The sequence below is a fragment of the Trematomus bernacchii genome, unplaced genomic scaffold, assembly GCF_902827165.1.
Source record: "Trematomus bernacchii unplaced genomic scaffold, fTreBer1.1, whole genome shotgun sequence".
Taxonomy (NCBI): Eukaryota; Metazoa; Chordata; class Actinopteri; order Perciformes; family Nototheniidae; genus Trematomus; species Trematomus bernacchii.
This window is the reverse complement of record NW_022987313.1, coordinates 2,405,495-2,425,496: the sequence shown is the minus strand read 5'-3', so window position 1 is coordinate 2,425,496 and position 20,002 is coordinate 2,405,495. Positions and strand designations below refer to the sequence as shown.

Here is a 20,002-nt window from a genome sequence, read left to right as displayed (position 1 = left end):
TTTTTTTTGTTCATTCTCATGGGATTGATTGGGACTGATATATCGGTCCTATCATGTTTTTTGTGTTACCTCCAGAGGGAGTTTTTCTCCCACAACCACACCGAGTGCTGTATCGAGTTGTGGATCCTCCAGTAAGTGTCTTTAACTGCGTCTCTGTTCAGGTGTCTCTCAGCCTTCGAAACTCTCCCGATGGCTGATGGATCTGATGAGCTACCGCTGGGCGGAGATTTTCTCTCGCTGTCTTTTTAAACCGCTGACTGTCACAAGGGGTAGAGACAGACTGAAAGGAAATCAATGGCACGTACATTTCCAGCCACTAAAGAACAGAACACAGTCAGAGTCACTGTTCCTCTCTTTGCTAAATGGCCGTTTCTGTTGCTGTTCCCGTATTAGCAGGCTGGAGGAATAGATGGATGCTGACTGAGGGCAGTGTGGGCGGCTTAAGATGTAGAGTGAGAGAAAATGGCAGAGATTATTATAGGCTCGTTGCAGACTGAATTCCCCATGTTGCTTCCTTGATAGCTGAAGCAGGCAGGAAGTATTTTTAGGTGTGTCTTTTTTCAAGACGCTGTCAAGCCATGCCAAGCAGGTGCTGCCAACTCACGTATATACTGTGCACACACAAACATGCTCACAAACCCACATAAACAGGACTTTTGAGGACATAACAAGTCCAAGGCTATAACTATCTCCTTTCTATTAGAGAAGTTTCCTCATCTCTCCAACTTTGTGGAAACAATCTGCATAGGTGAAAACCTCTTATTGCATATTTGTAACCATGCCTTGATTTGTTGATTATTGATTTACAGATTAAGTTTAAAGTCTATGAAGTGTCATAAGTCTTCACCCTCAAATTGATTTTTGCCAAACAAACTAAAAGTTTTAAAAGTTTTCTTCATCAAATCCTCAAAATAAAGCAATTCTTTAACATTAGTGTGGCTTAACATATGTGGCTTAAACAATGACAAATAATTTGCGTTTACGTTTTTGACAACATGTGGGCAGGGTTTTCACGGGTTTAATCACATCATCTCAGTAGGTGTGTATTTAATCGGTTGATATTAGACTCTAGATGTATTTTGATATTGCAACCATTTGGGGCTGTTCCAACTCAAAGAGGAGAGGGTTCATGTTGGGCGTTTATGTAATGCGTTTGGCTCTGGAGCATGTGGGTAAAATGTTATTATTACCAATACAAAAGACAGAAACAGAGCTTTCTTTTAAGGTGTTAGAATTGTCTCTCTCTGTTATGTCCTGTTGACATTTTGTAGATACAGCAACACCTACACACAGACACTTACAGGTCAGCCGTTACATCAACCAAAGTATTCGAGCTCTCGCTGTAAAAACATGATGTAAGATCTGCAAGTGGAGTTGTGCTGGTTCTCCGTCACGTTGCAGCAGCGGAGAAGGGTGTGAAAAGAGGGCCCCCACAGCTCCCGAAGCCACCTGCTGACACGGAGGGTGCCGGCAGGCGTAGAAAGGTCTAATTCGGGCTGACCTTTCTGCGTGGCATGCAGGCTGAGAGAGCCGGGAGGAAGCTGTGCACCGTGCAGTCAGGGGGGGGCGAGGGGCATTAACCCCTGCATGTAAACACGCAGAGAGGGAGGGGAAGACGAAGGAGAAGAAGAATGGAAAAGCCAGCTTGAATGCTTGAATTAGAAGGGTGTAAAAATCAAGGGGAGATTTAGTGGAAGGAAAGAAGACAAAGTTGCAGAGGTACTGAAAAGTGTTATAACTATAGCTTTGTTTTCCTGAGAAATCAATATCGATATTCTCAAAATGCCCCCCACCGCAGAGCATTATGTTAAATGAGAATTATACTTTTCCAGACTTCCAGCAGCTCTCAGATCCTCGTGCAGTGTGCTACCTTGGCTCAGAGCATAACGCCTAAAAGGCTGACTCACCAAATGTTATTTAGTCCTGCTCGTTTGAAGACGGAGAGATGAAATGACACACAAATGCTGCGTTCATGTCATGTTGTTCGCTGAGTGGCAAAAAGCCATTTACTCAGCCTGCTGCTTGCTGTTAAAAGTGGGAGATGTGAGTTACTGACGGCCATTATAACTACTTACTGGCAGAATCAGAGTCATTGTTGAAGTTGTTCGTTACAACTTTGCTTTTCCTGTGGGGACAAGGTCCACTAAAGGGGGACATGAAGTGAGAGGATTAGAAAGAACTAGTCAAAATATAAAGCTGGTTTACGGTGTGAAAGAGACTCAGAGATGAAAGGAAAACCAGAACATCTAAATAATTCAAGATACTACAGTCTGATGGTTATTGTTTCTCTCTACTAATCCCCACAGTTTATCTGTAATGTCTTCAATGTGTCAACGTTAAGAACAAAAGCTTAACCAATTGCATTTCGTGATGCCAAAAATCCTCAAAGTTTGACGTTTATCCTGGTGTTAAATGGTGACGGGATTAGCACCTGTACTTTTTGGCTTCTCCTGCTTGGGGAATGTACTTCTTGTTGGGTGACGATTGAAACTCAATTGAAGCATGGCGCTCTTTCGTCTAAAAGCTGAGACGTTTTTTCACATTTTTAATGCTCATCGGATTGAGCCCTGAACACACGTTAAGCCCCCGGCGCTGTCAGGACCATGCAACAGTGCCTTTTTCTGCTTAGAAAATAATGAGAGAAAGAGCCGCCGCTGTGAAAAGAGCTTCCCCGTGGACACGTAATCTCTGTCTCACTTCACCGGCCGCTGTCGGGATAAACAGGTGCTTATTAGCCATGATTTTACATGCATTGCTCTTTTCATCTGTTTTGCTCTTTCCTGTGGCTTCTTAATTTAGAGGCATTTACATATGAGCTGGGATCGGTCCGAGTCCCATGGGAGGCCTTTGAAGCTGTGGCTGCAGAGAGGCATGGCTGGGGGGGGGGGGGCGGTGGGATCAGAGAGAACCTGCAGGAAGAGTGAGAGCTCATGTGTCACCATAAACATATCAAGATTTCCTTGCAATTGTGATAAATGACCAAATGTGTTTTAAAGGGGCCCTATATGCTCATTTTCAGGTTCATATTGTATTTAGTGTCTCTACTGGGACATGTCTCCATGCTTTCATGGGTTAGTGCTGCAGCACCTCTTTTCACCCTCTGTCTGAAACCAGAGCCCAGTCTGCTCTGATTGGTCAGCTCGCCGGCTTCGTTGTGATTGGTCAACTGCTTAGAAGCACGAGTGTCCAGTGGAGGCTGGTCAAGAATATTTCTTAAGGAGGAGCTCAGTGTAAATTGGCTGTTTTTTTAAACCCTTTGATACAGGCAATCTCCGAGTAACCTAATTATCCTTGATTAGTAATCCCACTGTGATTAACTTCATTAACACATTGAAACCATTTGACCCGATAACCTCCTTGGAAAGACTCCAATCCACAAGTCTACTTCATGTGAATCCAAGGAGCAGTTAGCAGTTTATTGATTTTTTTCAGAACGCTGCCAATATCGATGAAATACTGAAGTAAATGTTCTTTGCAGACCCGACTGTTACTTATTCCAGTGTAAAGCTATTCTGTGAGCTTTTCAAAGGAATTCTGAAACTAATTAAATGAGAGTTTATGGTGCTCTGATAGCTCCTTTTTTTATCTAAAAAGGTTTTTCTTGAATATCAAATAAACAAGTTATAAGTGTAGTAGATGGTTGGAAAACTGAAATGTTTTAAAAAACTGCAGCATTGTTGTCTTTATATGCTCATACTAGGACTGTTTCATTTATTTGTATGCTTTAAAAGCCTTATGGGTGCTTTACTATTTGAATGCTCACTAAATACCATTTTAATCCAAGAGATATTAGAGTTTTACTTTGGAGTACAGGGAAATGTATTTTTGACAAACCCAGGGAACATGTTTCAGCTTTTAGCCTAATCTCAACTAAAAGAAATGCATGATGCATAGTGCCAAAAAGACTCAGGAAACTCTTGACTGAAGTACATGAATACAAGTCCTCCTATCATGAAAACTGAACACTTTCAGATGTTATAGTCAAATCATGTCTCGTGTGGAGCAGAAGAGCGAATCATAGCTCTGTTAGTGGGGTTAGATTGGGGTCACAAGTTGAAAAAAGGTGACATATGCTGTTCTGATCACAGGTTTAAGGCAGAAAGTGAACATCAGGATGGGTGTGAAGAGCGAGGAGTTTAAAAAAGGCTGTAGAGAGCAACTCGCCACAAATTACACAACATCATATCCTATATTATTAGATAACCTGCTGTTTGTGTACATTTTTCTCTCCATGCTCCAAAATGAGAGTAATTCTTTTTTTTAAATGTTTGTAGATATTTATCTTCAGGTTGTACAGCCCCGGCTGCTCGGCTTTGTTGACGGTGTTTAAACGGTTTGTGCAGAGCGTGCCGACGCCTCGGGCTCTGGGCTTGAAAACAATCACTCTTGTTTATGTTAAGCCTTTTCCTCTGCTTGCTGTGTTTGAGGAAGTGTGTGTTAGAGAACAGGATATAAAGAACCAGGGTCAGCTACACTAGGGCAGGAAATAATTAACCAACAATACTCTTGGGGTGAGGGACTGTGTGGCAAGGCCCTGTGGTGCAATGCATTCAAATTAAAGCCTGGCGAAATCTGGATTACTGAGAAGGTTATTTTAGTTTTTTTATTAAAGAACTGTGACCAAGATATGTACGAAGTAAGACATTTACAGAAGAATTAAAGTGCCTGACATTCTCCGGAGAAATTATGAAACGTACAAATAAGTGTAAATAAATTGGTCCTTCACCTGACTTGATTTAATACATTAAGTTCAAGGCTTTTTATTGTCATGTGTGCATAGCTACAGTTATGACAATGAAAATCTTAGGTCACAGGCTCTTCCAACAGTGCAACACAATAAAACAGATAAAATAGTACAAGTAAATAAATAAATATATAATAATAGAAACAGAATATGATAGAAACTGTGCAGATAAGTATACATTAAAGGGGACCTATCATGCAAAATGCACTTTTGTACGTCTTTTATACATGAATATGTGTCCCCGGTGTGTCAGGGAACTCGCCAAGTGTCAGAAAACACAACCCTCTCTTTTCCTCCATACCCAAATCTCTAAAAACGGGGCTGCAACGGAGCTGATGAAATTGTTCTGACGTCAGAAACGGGGTGCTCCGCCTATATGGGCAACTCTCCACCTATCAGGGGAATGAGAGGTTGCCGTGGCATGGTAACAACATGGTAACAACATGGTAACAACATGGTAACATGACGCTCGTGCCTCGCCCCCCTCCTTTGCAGGGGGGCGTGGTCAGCTGCAGCTCATTTGCCACAGAATCAGCCCTTGCAAAAACAGGGCTGGAATACAGCAAATAGAGCGAAATGAGGCATGGCTAAAATGCATGATCTGTTTGGTATTTTGAAAAAGAAACTTCACAGACATGTTTTATATAAGTATGGCCCTACAATATATTATTCAAATATAGCATGATAGGTCCACTTTAAATTGAGTTTTATTTTAATATGAACATATATCCCGTCCATTTTAAATGTTTTAACTAAACCTCAACATTTTGAAGTTTTGAAGAATGGGTGGATATTTTGTTACTTATAACAATTTATCATGATGGAAGACAAACATGTAAGATGATACTTGTCCTCAGTATTGTTTCCAGAAACAAACATTACCCTAAACAGTGAAAGTGTAAGCTGTGGCTGCTGAATTTCGTTTCATGTGATCTTACTTTATTCGACAGCAGCATGCTTTGCTTTATTAAAAGATGAAATTATTCTGCGCTCATGATTATTGGTTTTGTTCACCAAATGTATACACATACAACAAAACCCTAACCCCTCACTCTGCTCATACATGACAATACAACCTAGTACCCTGCACTGTAATGTGGGTGGGTTTATTAGAGGCCATAAATTGCACTTTGAGTCGTGATTTTATTGGAGGCGTACAATGGACAGGAAGCTTTAGTGAAGCGTTAAAAGTTAGCTTACAATGGCCTCATACAACCTCAGAATTAAAAGGATAGATACTTTAGTGAAACAAATACTGTAGCACAATCTCCAAAGGTAAACAAAGGATAGTTTTCACATGGTGTGTGTAGTGTAGTTCCTCACACAACCCTTGTTAGTTTTGTGTAAAATGGAGTTAGTCTTGGCACCACTTGGGGAGCTATCAGTAAAGTACAGTATCCTAGACATTATAGATTTCAGGAAACAATAGCCACAGAAAAGTATAGCAACACTCAATGTTGTTTTAATCAAAGATTTCTCTTATCAAGTATCTTTTCCTCTCTGCTTTGAGTTTCACTTTACTGGCCAACAAAATGTCACAATCTGTGATCAGTATCTAAGGTTTAAGCTGATGGTTTTAATGGGTTAACTTCCTGCTTTTGGAAGAAAACTATTGAGTATGAAAATAACAGTGTCTTCTCAGTTTTCTTGTTTCCCCTTGAGCTTAGAGCTGCATAACAATTGACAAAAAAGTCATTTAGAAGTAATTTTGATGGATGTTGAAGTGTGGCTCAGAATGCAAAAGAGCCACAGCAAATACATTAGTATTATGAGAAAAACCTGCTGCAGTAAGTACGTGGATTTAAGTTAAACTTTTGTTATAGAGCATCTCAACACCTTTCTCACTAACTCTGTGTGTAGGTGTTTTTGCAGAAAGACTCCTTTGTGTATTTTTTAAACACGAATATAAAGCTCTTTTTAAGCATTATTTATTTGTGGGCAGACTGAAAACATCTAATCACACTGTTGTTGTATTCCTTTACACTATCATTTACTTTCCTGGCTTATACAACCTTTTGACTCTCTACAATCTACTGAAACTACTGCTGCCTACAGCTTTTAAAACCCATATAGTATTGCATGTATAGGAGGTGTTTTATAACAAATGCTATACAGTGATAAAGTCTCCAAATGACATAAAGATGGTATTATTTGATATAATGCGAGGCAGCATGTGTCGGAAATCAATGAGCAATTGCATTAAAAAACTACTTATAATTTTGAGGATACATCTGCCAATGAAATATTGTTTAACTATATTTTTACATATTTTGAATGGAAAGCAAAGCAACATTAGAAGGGTGGGGCTCTGCAAAACTATTGTTTTCAATTTACTTTTTACATTAGAAATCAAACTTTTTCCAATTTCTTGTTCTGTTTATTAATTGTTTGTCCTCTTTTCTCACTCCTCCTCCTCCTCCTCCTCCTCCTCCTCCTCCTCTTCCTCCTCCTCAGGGCATCAGCAGTCTGTTCAGCTCCCTGAAGGTGGTCCGCCTGCTGCGTCTGGGCCGTGTTGCTCGTAAACTGGACCACTACCTGGAGTACGGAGCTGCTGTTCTGGTGCTGCTGGTGTGTGTGTTCGGACTGGTGGCTCACTGGCTCGCCTGCATCTGGTAAACTCTTTTTAGGTTATGAGTTTTTAATCACTGAAGGGAAATGTTTATAATTCCCTCACAGTTTAGAGCTGTTAAAAACTCCTGCTCGCTCTCTTTTACACTGTTCCTAATTGGATATGTATGCTAAACATTTCTGCAGCCCTCCCCACCTGTACTGATATCACAAAGCATCTGCTGCTGTTCTGCTGACTACAGGCTTTGTTTAATTTCCTCCATACAGTATCAGGTGATTTGCTAATCATGTGTGCCCTATAGCAAACCATTTCTGCTCCCCTAAAACACAAAATCCCTTCTCAATTATTCCTTAATTGCAAATACTCCAAATCAATAACACTAAACACAACAGCAATATTTTTGAGCCATTACTGCTCCATTTAGGGTCATTCTAACTCCACATACATTTCTAAACAGAGCAACACAGTCTGGGGTAAACATTGGAAACATTCTTATTTACTCCTGGGCTGTTACAATATGATGCTCGTAAAGTTATAGGTGCATCACAGCAGATCCATTTACAACATCCACAAAAAAAATATTGAAGACAAGAAAGACGGTAGATCTTACGGGTCTTAAGGTGGATAGTTATGCTTGCTCTGCTTTCATACCTGAACACACTAACATTTAGATGTTATCCTCAACAGGTACAGCATCGGAGACTACGAGGTCATCGACGAGGCCACCAACACCATCAAGATGGACAGCTGGCTGTACCAGCTGGCTCTCAGCATCGGATCGCCTTACCGCTACAACGCCAGCGGTTCTGGCCAATGGGAGGGCGGCCCGGGCAAAGACTCTCTGTACATCACCTCTCTGTACTTCACCATGACCAGCCTGACCACCATCGGGTTCGGAAACATCGCCCCCACCACGGACGGGGAGAAGATCTTCTCCGTGGCCATGATGATGGTGGGATGTAAGTACGAGATACAGCTGATTTGAGCTTTTACCGTGCAGTGACTCTGCTGTTTTGTGGTTTTTCTTGGTGCATTTTAGAGTGAAATGACTGGTGGATTTTGCTTTAGTGCCTTGCAATGTGTGCATACTGAAAGATAATCCACTTAGGGAGCTGCTCCTAGGGTCTTATATATTCATAATAATGATATGCTGTGTGAACGATTTTGGGTCTTTCATATGCTAGTACTTTACTGTTGAAGTTGTCGCAAAATTAAGTTGAATATCAATGATCCAAAGCAGATGTTTTCTCATGATCTGGTGTCTTTTTTGACCCTCCATGTTACTCCAATAACAGGTCAAATGATCATTTGAACACACTGAATAGGGTGTGCAGATTTCCAAGTGATGTCAAGAGCACATTCAAGCTCCTGAGAGGATGAACACTTGGCGCATTAAGAGAATTGGTTACAGTGTTTCAAAATGATGCCGCAGTAGGTGCGTGCGTTGCGACTTTGGGCGTATAGAGCTTGCTTTTGTCTTGCCTTTAAAGGAAAAGCACAGGCGTTACTAATAACTTTCAATACAGACATCTGCGTGCAAAAACATGTTCTCGCACAATCTTAACGTGCCAACAGCACATGTGCGAAATATGTGTGTGTATACAAACACCCGGTATAGTAAAAGCTAAAACATGTAGTGTAAATACACAAGCAATGTTCTGTAGTATATCAGTGCACTAAGAATAGAACATTTGAATCATTTCCCATGACAGCTTTTTCCTGCTGACCAACACCACCACTACTCCTCCTGCTGTCTAATATAAACTGCAGCTTAAAGACAGTTTCTCTCCATTAGCTCCCCTGAAAAATCATTTTCCCATTAGGACACTTTGAAGTGCGACACCTGCTGATGTACCACAGCTGCGTACAGTTTGTTGTTTGTGTAAATGTGTGTTTTTAAAGGATAATTACTACAGCTTATCTTACTGACCACCCACACAACTTGTACTTGTGCTTAAAGGCGGCTTGGATCTTTAAAATCTCCTAAAAAAGACATTCCCGTTAGGACCCTTTAGAGTGTGACACCACAAACTCTTTTTATTATTGATTATTCTTTATGGAAATATTGCAGTGGGTTCAATGGAGAAAGTGAACATGAGAATTGTTGTGAATTTGTTTTCACTTTGTTCGGAGGCTGCACAGATCTGCACAGCAGGCGACATCGTACTGGTGATGAAAGCAGCATAAAAGTGTACTAAATAACAGAAGAGAGCATGTGACACACATAATGAATGGCACACTGTGCTTCCTGTGGTTTATGTGAGGAATCATCTGAACAAATGAGGTAGCAGCAGGATATTTATGGGTGAGAGTAGGTGGAGAAATGTATATATAATATATATTGGCCATAAAAGATATGGCTTTTACTCGTCTTACAAGAAATGTCTGTGTCTGAATAAGTATCTGAACTGTAAATTATTTAATATTTTAGATTTGAAGAGAAATACATCATCATCCCATCTTTCAGCTTGTTGAACAATTTAACAAATTACCTTTGGTGACATTGGGATTTGTGTCCTGACCCAAATCTCAAATTATTTGTATCTCCCCAACTCTTGCAATAATTCAAACCTTTTTAGAACTATATTATATTTAGACACGGTATTGAAAAAATAAACATTTAGGTTGTATGTTCTTATCTAGAAATAGAAGCTATAAACAACGTCAAGAAGGACACACTATATTTTTCCAGGTTAAACATTGCAAAAGAGAACAACAATCTAGCAGTCTAATCTTTTTGGTGCATATTTGTTAATCGCAAATTAATCGCACATTTTTTATCTGTTCTAAATGTACCTTAGAGGAATATTTTTCAAGTTTTTAATACTCTTATCAACATATGAGTGGACAAATATGCTTTATGCAAATGTTTGTTTATTATCATTGGAACAATGACAAATATTCTCCTGAATATTCTCAACACAACAACCTCTGAACAATGACAAATATTCTCCTGAATATTCTCAACACAACAACCTGGAACCTCTCTTTCTCTCTCTCTCTCTCTCTCTCTCTCTCTCTCTCTCTCTCTCTCTCTCTCTCTCTCTCTCTCTCTTACACTCTCTCCCAACCCTGTGTACTTCTTTGCACTGAGCCAGTTGCTCAAACAGATAAGCCTGTTTAAAGTTGTCGGCGAAATGCCGCTCCTCTGTCTTCATCTTCAGTCAAAGCATGAGACTGAAGTTCCCACTGCAATAATGCGCTGTGATGTGCAGTCGACACGTTGGATGCGATCCGAATTATCTAAAGCAGCCCCTCGTCCTCCACAATGTTAAGCTGCAGCCACCCATTTAGCTATCGCTGTTGTTGTCCAGGCGTCTCCCCGCAATCGAGCAGCAGGAGCGGGGCTGTCAGCATCAGCTGTGTGCTTGGCTTGCTGTTTAAAACACCTTTTTTTGTATCCATATCTCTCGCTAGAATCTCCCACCATCCAACTAACAACAACAACAACAACGTCAAGCCTTTGGGCTCTGAAACTACGGGGCGGGCCGAGGACAAATACACATGCGTTAATCGCACGTTAAAATAATTGCGTTAACTTGACAGCCCTAATAATAATACATTGGATTTGTATAGCGCTTTTCCTAGTGCTCAAAGACGCTCATTGTAATGGTGGAGCTGTTGCTATCAGTGCTTCTTAATGTTTGATTGTTAAGGTTATGGAGATATTTAGCATCTTCCAATGGGAGAAGAGTGCAATTTGTTTTAACAGTATAGCTACAGTTTAATATTTTGTGGCTGTGCTTTTACAGTCTTGCAAGATTATTCCCCAAGTGTTTTGGGAGATTTGTTTTTGCAAAAGTGGCACATTTCTTACAGAAGCCTTTTGTTCAGGTCTCTTTCTGTGCTGCTGTCTCTGCTGGCTGGGTGGAGCTTGTGTAACAATGTCTATATCCTGGAGGAAAGTTACTTCCAGGAAATCAATTATTAAACTGTGTACTCAGTCTGCAAAACTGAAAGTACAGATTGTTACATCGCCTGCTTTTCCCTACCAAATGGTCCCCTGGAGGCAGAGAGGAATAACAAAGAGAACAGTTCTTCAGTATTAGGTTAAACGAATAAACAGTACGCAGCAATGTATTTTCTTTTAAATAACATAACATGTAAAGTCATGTTCTTCACAGTGGACAATGTAGTGCTTTTTGTAGTAAGTAGATTCCCTCAATAATTATATATTTTAGTTAAAATATCTTTTAATGTGCTAATAGTTGGTCAGATCTCTGTAATTGTAGTATATATAGTAGCTGTTTTTTCTTCCTCTACTTACTTTTCAGTATTTCAGACACATCTGAACCTGGTATATTTGACATGTCTTGCATCTTGCCGGTATTTGACCTAGTAACGGATTTTTCAGTCTCATTTCCTCCTTGAATCTTCCTGCCTTCAGGCCAAAGCGGCTGTACATAATTCAACATATTATTTATGCTTGAACAGTCTTGAGGCTTTATCTCATCATGCAAATAAGTCGGACATATGTGAGTCAGCTCATATGGAACATTTTCAGATTTGTTTTTTTCAGCTCAATAGACAAGGAAGCATGATTCTTGGAAAGCTCTTTTGCATCTTGGGGATAGGAAGTGTTTCTGATTCAATTGGCCATTTATTGTCTGAAATGTATTATTTTGAGATAGTCTAACAGAAAGAAGCATCCCCTCAGAAATTAATGTATATAATTACATTATATGGCCTTTTTATTTGTATACAAGTCAAGTATAGTTCCCAATGAACTTTTCTCAAATATTTTGGATGTCTGATGTGGGGTTAAATTACCCATAATCAGTGTATTACCTATAGATGGCAGTTAGGAGGCAAAGTAGCCCCTATCTTGATTAAATATCTACATATTGTACAGTTTTGCACCCATGCTAAACACTGAATTTGTCAGTGCATGCAAAGGGCTCAGTGTGGTTCATGTGCAGCATGGAAGCTGTGTGAAATGTGTTCAGAAAGTAAAGTTAATAACAGACTCAAGTGGAGCTGCTGGAAGTCCATTGTATTGTGTACACTTTGTTCCAGTTATATAGGCCTACAGAAAACAGCATATACATTTTTGAAGCCAGAAACCAAAAGGAAAGCAGCCAATTGTTATTTTTAAAGTGTTGAAGTGTTTTTTTTACATATTTATTTGGCAGGAAACCCTAGTGTTTCTTAAGTCTTAGACCAGCGGTTTTCAAAGTGTGAGGCGCGCCTCCCCTGGGGGGCGCCAGAGAGCTTCAGGGGAGGCGCAGCGTGAGAAAAAAATAAAGAGAAACAATGAAATCTAGCTCGTTAACTTCAGCTAACTTTATGCGAGCGGCAACATGGATCGATTTTTAGTGAAGTTACCTAAAGTGAGAGAGGAGACAGCGTCTGGCCACCCCAGTTGGCAGCTTTGTTTTGAAATAAAAGTTGTGGCTCATCGGACATTTATCAGAGAAAATCCCTGATGTCCGAGTGCAAGTGAATGCAGCACAAGACGCGAGCCTTGTAACCCTGGCGCGAGCGAGGAAATGTGATTGGCGGCGATTTCATTTGAACGGGCGGCAGAAAACGAGAAGCATTCGGACCCAAGTACACGGAAGGAATAAGGTATTTGCGGTCTACAATGACAGAGAAGAGACTGTCAAGTTTGGCTGTGCTCAGCATTGAATCAAAACGCACTAAAGCTTTGGATGTTAATACGTTTGTGAGGCGTTTTGCTGAACAAGATGGTAATCGCCGCATTCAGCTGTAATAGGCATGCCAACTTGATGCTCTGCTCACGGATGACTCGAGCATTAAAAACTGTTAAGATGATGACCTTACGTGTGTACATATATTTTTTTCTTTGTGGGGGTCTGCCCTGAGAAAGTCAAATAAGATGGTGTGTAAAACTACACTGCCCAGACAAAAATAAGTAACCACTTTGATTTAACTAGGCCAGTAGGTAAGGGCATTCCACTGGATAATAATACCCCTGCATTATAGCAACAACAATAATAATAATAATAATAGCAATAATAATTGGGAGGGGGGGCGCGGCTGTTCTTATATTCTCTGAGGGGAGGCTCACCTTCCCACACTTTGAAAACCCCTGTCTTAGACTATTCAAATCCAAGCCGATACTGACTGTGGGAAATTGTTATATCTTAGTAATTTTTAATGCACCTTGAAGCCTTTTTCAATACCAGACACTTGATGAAAGAAGGCTTTTTTTAAATGGCAGAATTTCATTCCAGAATAACAGGTTTTTTTCTGCTTTTGTCTCGGTCCGATCTGTTTCTGCCCCGGAGTTTAGTATCTGGGCCAAGAGAGATTTCTCGCCGGGCTGTCTTCCATATTGTTTGTTCCTGGCAACTGGACAGTAAACATCCTCGGCTCTGTAGTAAACAATACAGAGACATGACACGCTCCTCTGTGTCAGTTCTGCCTGGCTGTGACTGATAGTCTTCTTGGCGTGGCAGAACATCACAATGCCTGTGTGGGTAGGTTTTTTGTTGTTATGATTTCAGCTACAGAGAGGTTATAGTGAGGCAGACAGAAAGCACAGTCATTCATTTTGCCTTCTGGATTTTTCCACGAGTGTGACAATATATGAATTTTACAACATTGTCTTGCTGCCACAGAGAAACACAGATAATGTTAACCACTTTCTATCAAGTCCCTATCTTAAAAAGTGTTTTTAAGTTTGAAATATTACAACTGTTGTTTTATGGTTCATAAATCATGTTCTGCTGCTCTTCAGATCTGTTACACGCCATTAATAAGAACTTTTTTTAGGTTTGTCAACATAAACTAGGCTGATGTTCATCCTCCTCCAGCGTGACACTTTCTTTTTATTGCATTTTAATTTGTTTGGAAAATGCTGTCTGCTTTCATAAACACTAGTAATTCATTACGAGTTTCTCATGTTCCATTAAGTCTCCAATTTATTGAAGACTATATTAATACCAGGCTGTTAAGAAGATTCTAGGCTGTTGTATTGTGAACTCTTTATAAAGAGTTGGGTTTGGTTGGATGTGGCCTCTGTTGCACCTATAATCTATTGTAAGTCCAACAATGTACTTCATAAGTCTACATTGCTTAATCAGTGAAGTAATCATATAGTTTGCCATTTTAGAATGGGTCATGGGCTTCTTTCTTTTGTAATTAGTGTCAGCAAAACTAAGTAAGACATGTACAATAAAAAGTATTGGGTCTTTTGTAAAGGGTTTCTACAATAACTCATGTTTTGTAACTTTAATAAGTTGGTGATGAGTCGACCTTGGTCCAGATGCCTTGCAGCAGTTTTCTCATTAAATCAATTGTCAAATAGTCGTTTGGAGGAGTCCTCGCGCTGGACTAAAGATCTAATTTACAGCTGAAGGTGAAGCAAAGACGTGTTAAAGGTTGATAAACATCAGTGGAAGTGGACCAAGTAATGAGCTGACTTGTTTGTCACAGTGGAAACATTCTATAGATGCAATAAGATGCTTGTTTAGTTTTTAAGGGAAGCATCATCTTTAGAAACTGCAGGAACATTTTATCAGAAAAGTATACAATGTCAAAACAAGCTGTCCCATAATGCAGTTTGCTTTGATTGATGGAAGTCTGGGATCTTAGTCTCTCTTTCTAACAAAGGCAGAGGAAAAAAGGAAACCTTAACCTTCAGTGAATAAAGGTAGAGGCTATTGTTCAGACTGTCACCCAGTTGACTGCTGTCAGGATCCTTCTGACTCTGCACTTTACTGTCATTGATTGATTAGGCGTACAGACAACCTGTCACTTTCCCTTATCACTTCTCAGAAGATGTATTTCTTCTCTAGCCAGCGAGGCCTCGTGTTTGTAGAGAGAGATTATAAACATTTCAGTTGTAAGGTGAAATATCAAATATTTTCCTTTTCATATTTGCATGACATCATACGGTATAGCTTCAGATCAGCAAACTCAAAGATCTTACGTCAAGAAAAACAAGATGGATAGAGGGGAAGTGAAACAAGAGGACAGAGAGGGAATGATGAAGACCAAATACGAAGTCCGGGTCAAATGCTGAACACCAGGTCCTCTGTCCGTTTAAACTCTTTGTTGACCTCTCCCCCTTCTCTGACTTCAACTCAATCTCCCTTGACAAATGCTACCATGTGCCACACAGATGTCTTGAGGGGAAATGGCAGACAGATCAGTCCCGTTGAGGCGTGACCCGCCCTGTGGAGGACTTGTGGGGAATCATTGACATGCCAAGTTTGAAGGCCATGAGATTTGGCAGCAGAATACTTTGCTGGACAATAATTAGTTGATGGTTGTGATGTGAGGACACATCTTAAAACAGACGAGACTCAATAAGCAGTTTCATATTTTATTGAGAAAGGTAGTGAAATGGATATTCCATCTAATCAATCAATCAAAGAGATTAAGTTACTTTTGAGAAAAAAGCAAATGTGAGTGAGCATTTTTCTGTTTTCTTTATGCATCCTTGGACCCTTTTGTAGACCCACAGTGTGAATACAACTAATATAACACATGGAGAACATGCAATGGAACAGATGTCCGCCTTGTGTCTGACATTCCTGTTTATTTCTGACTACTAGTCCAGATATTCGCTCCAAAATGTTTTAGAAACTGCACAGTAGTATACTGATTTCTATTAAGGTGAGGCTAATTCCACACATTCTCCCCTTACTCATTGTTGAGGGTTAGACATTTGAAGTTCCATACCTTTTTTAAATGTGTTTACCCTGCATGATTAGAAGGCTCTATCAAAATCTGCAAATATCTGACACTCTTTTGAGGGAAAATGGTTTCATTGTGTGTTACAGGTCAAACAGTAGACCACTTTATGCAGTGGAAATGTATCAAACCATGAAAATGAGATGAGACCACAGAAACATTATGTAATGGCACAGGTGCCTGTAAGGAAATTGATTTATCCCTAAACTCTTCTGTAAAACGTGATGCTGTTGGTTTCGATGTCCAATAAATCATGCATGTCTTAATTATGCCTTTTTAAGAGAATTTAAACACAGAGACAGAATCTAAACGACATGTCTGCAGGTAGGGGGATATATTTGTCCATCATTTCAACAAAAGGAGCTTGCATTTGATTTTTCCTCTTTGCTCAGCTTTTGCTTGTGACAGGATGGTATTAGAAAAGACTCATTTCAATATGAAAATGACAACCGTGTGATGTGAGAATATCAACATGAAATGTGCACTCAACGTCAAAAAAGGCACAGTGGTGTTACAAACAAAACAACAGAAGTCTGAAAGTGTTTCCCGACTTGAGAGAGAGCTTTGATCCTTCCAGAAGGAAAGACCATAAATCATTTCAAGGACAGAAGTCTTTATCTTTTGACAGACTGACAAAAAAAACAATGTGTCTGCAGTAAATCACAGTACTGAATCTAAACAAACAAAATGGACAGAATGGACTTTTTTTCTTTTCATTTTTTATTCACTCTTTGTTTGATTTGTAGCATCTTATTTAATATTTCTTAACATTCCACAGTTTGTTTTTCATGTTATTTTACATTTTTGTAAACGTTTTAGCATGGTTTTGTCATGCGGCTGTATTTGAGAATGTGACATTAGGCTAGCAGAAGTGTTCTGAGTTTATTCTTGTATTTGTCACAACAGGTCTGGCGAACGTACAGAATTGTTTTAGATGAATCCTATTATTTTATTAAAAAAAATAGCTGACAAGCCTGTCACTTTCTAAAAGTACTTTTTCTATACAGTAAGCACTTTACTGTTGAGGTGCACTTTTCAGGCACAGCATAGTTTCTGAAGTTCCCCATCCGAGTGTCAGTGCTTCTGTCAGTGTGTCCTTGTATCTGCCGGTCTGTCTGCTGTCATCTCATATAATCGGCCCAGACTGAACCAGAGGACTGCGTGTACGCTGGCATTTCAATGACTCTTTCTCCCATTACTGTGGCGGAGGCTGCTCTGCACGAATTTTCCTCCTCCTCCACTTCCTCCTTCTCCACTTGCTTCCAGCTGTCCTCCCACACGTCTTACACCCCGTTTGTCACAAGACCAGTTCAGGATTAATGGACCACTTAACTTTATCTGCGACATTTCTGAACCAGTGCACACCTACCTCCCTGTTAGAAGGCACTCGCATTAGTTTAGTAGAAACACATGCCAAGATCTGAACTTCCTCTGAAATGCACCCTTAGAAACACTGTAGACTGCACAAAGACAACTCCTGCACTGCACAGAGACATACAATATTAAATGTATATAACCATAACACTTTAATCAGCCACCATTAGAGAGCAATTAGCATAATCAACCATCATTTCCATTTATTATAATTATATGTAATTGTGCAATAGCGTTAGCAGCATGTTTTTGTCATGCCATCTCATGTCCCATCACACCCTCAGCATGCATGATCTCACCGTACATGGGATTATACAACACCTTTGACCCAGTATTGGTAAAATGTACTGTTTGCAGTCATGCATAAAAAAACCCGCCTCTATCTGTTCTGCTAACACGTTACAATTCTAACTGAATATAATAGCTGTAAACACTGAAACAAAGTGTATATCTTCTAATATATAACTAAATATTACTTTACAAAAAAATCACATGCTTTACTTAGAACAGAAAGAAAACCAATTAAGAGGACAATTGAAACCAAAGTTACTCAGCCACTTGAATACTTAAAAAATGAATTGTTCATGTACCATCTTTAATATGAGTACAAAGAGACCTCATTCTAGAAAAATACTTGAGTTGAAAGATCATTTAATTAACCTTCTACAGTATTTAGAGTACATGTAGGATGTAAAGTGTCTCTAAAACATTCATAAAGCAGCAGCATTGATGTGATTTGAAGGGACATTTTATTTCTATTTGCAATGCTGTCAAATCAGCAACAAGAAAAAGCCAAAGGCACGTAGAAGCACTTGTCAGCCCTTATGCTCATGCAGCAGAATTCATGCACACAACTGTTCTGCTCTACAACATGGAATAATATAGCAGGTAGTCATGTTGGATTATCGCATCCTTTCTGCGTTAAACCAAATATTCGTCACTTTTTGGAGGGCTGTTACTTCATAGTGACTTTTTTTGTATACTGGGGGTGTTTCTCAATGTCGAGGAGGCTTGCTTGGTAGCACATGTACCTCCGAGTCAGTTGCTTCAGAAGCGAGGCAAGAATCCTTCCTAGCCTCGGAAAACGAAGAATTGTGGAACAGGCTAACAGGTGTGCGTCATATGCGAGGCCCCGCCTTAAATGGAGCGCGATTTCCGCCAAAGATTTGGAAATTGGTCCGTGCGCAAAGCATTGTGGGGATTTTAAGACCGCGGAGTTTACACATGTGCAGCCTCGAAATTTCCCGCAGCGAAGTACGCCGGCCTCGGTAGAATTCCAAGTATCCTGGACATTGGAACAAGGACGGGACTCGATGACGTAGTATCCTTGAAATAGTGGCTCTGGAGCAGCTTTCCTCGACACAACACCTAGTGACTGTAAAACGACTTGCGGCCCTGATCCTGCTCCGCTGCTTATCTTTATACATCTACAGCAAAGACAATATACTTAACGGTGCAATCAAAAACAGTTGAATTTAAGAGTTTATCTTGAACTTAGTGCTGTTGTTTTTTTTGTGCCGATTTTGACATACTGTACAAGTGTTTGTAATGATAGCAGATACTGTAGGAGCCCCAGGAGCTTCTCTTCTGTGCACGTTGGGAATGTAAAGATGGATGCCTAAAGTAATTTCAGTTCAACTGTAAGCATTTACCATCAACCTAGGGTCAGCAGCTTGAAATGCATCACATCGGGGTGACAGTAGCTCATTCTGTAGCGACTTGGCTTGGGAACCAGAGGGTCGCCTATCCAGAATTGACTAAGTGCGGAGAGTGAATCGATCATTTGAGACTTGTACTGCCGAGGTGTCTTTTAAGCAAGGAACCAGAACCACACACTGTTTAACCGAGATAAAAGTCGTACAAACTCAATAAAAAGTCAAGCTGCCGTTGAATAAACGTTTCGTCTGAGATTTGCAAAAGTTATTTGAAAAAACTGCTCTCATTTGAACCTGACAGCCACGTCTTTTTCTCCTTCAGTGGAGTTTTTTTGTCATGTTCTTTGTTTTCTTAAATGAATAAATCATCAGTATTAACCTGACACAATGTTCGTTCACCAGTGATGATGTGTTACAGAAACGTCTGTTGAGCAGTTTGATCGCAGAGCAGATGAAAAGGACGACTGGAACATGCACTTAGGGAATAACAGTTATTATTATTATTATTATCTGAAAAGCCTTTTTTTATCAAACTGAAACTCTTGTGTCTGAATCCTATAATCTTCCCACTTCATCTGACACCGCTACTTATTGCGTTCTTCATCTTGACACTTACACCGGCATCTGAAAAGGTTACAGAAAGCACAGCTCTGGCTCAAAGTATGAATTATACTAATATTTCCAGAGTATTCAAGCCCTCCTCAGTGTGATCCTCACTTCTTGTAATTTGCCACACAATATCATTGGCTGCGAGAGATAATTCCTTCTCTGAACTCCATGACCAGTTTCTATAAGGTGAAAAACAACACATTAGATATTGGTCGAGAGGAAAGCAATCATGAACCCCTGCTGTTCGTGTTTTCCGTGATACAGAAGAGAAAGGTGTGAAAATGATTTAATAGGAGACTTGGATCACACAGGTGAGGCAGGTTAAATCCACACAGCCATGGGAAAGTGCAGACAGCTGATCCTCACCGCACACTGAGCTGCAAGCAA

The 20,002-nt window shown here is 40.0% G+C and overlaps 1 protein-coding gene across 4 annotated transcripts in view; it reads left to right on the top strand.

The window, feature by feature from the left end:
- kcnh5b (potassium voltage-gated channel, subfamily H (eag-related), member 5b) overlaps positions 1-20,002 on the top strand; it is a 113,256-nt gene that overhangs the window by 32,553 nt on the left and 60,701 nt on the right. For all 4 annotated transcript variants that reach the window (XM_034123151.1, XM_034123160.1, XM_034123141.1 and 1 more), the window contains exons 7-8: positions 7,199-7,356; positions 8,001-8,272. In XM_034123151.1, the coding sequence (XP_033979042.1) occupies positions 7,199-7,356; positions 8,001-8,272 (430 nt within the window). The remainder of the gene's footprint in view (positions 1-7,198; positions 7,357-8,000; positions 8,273-20,002) is intronic.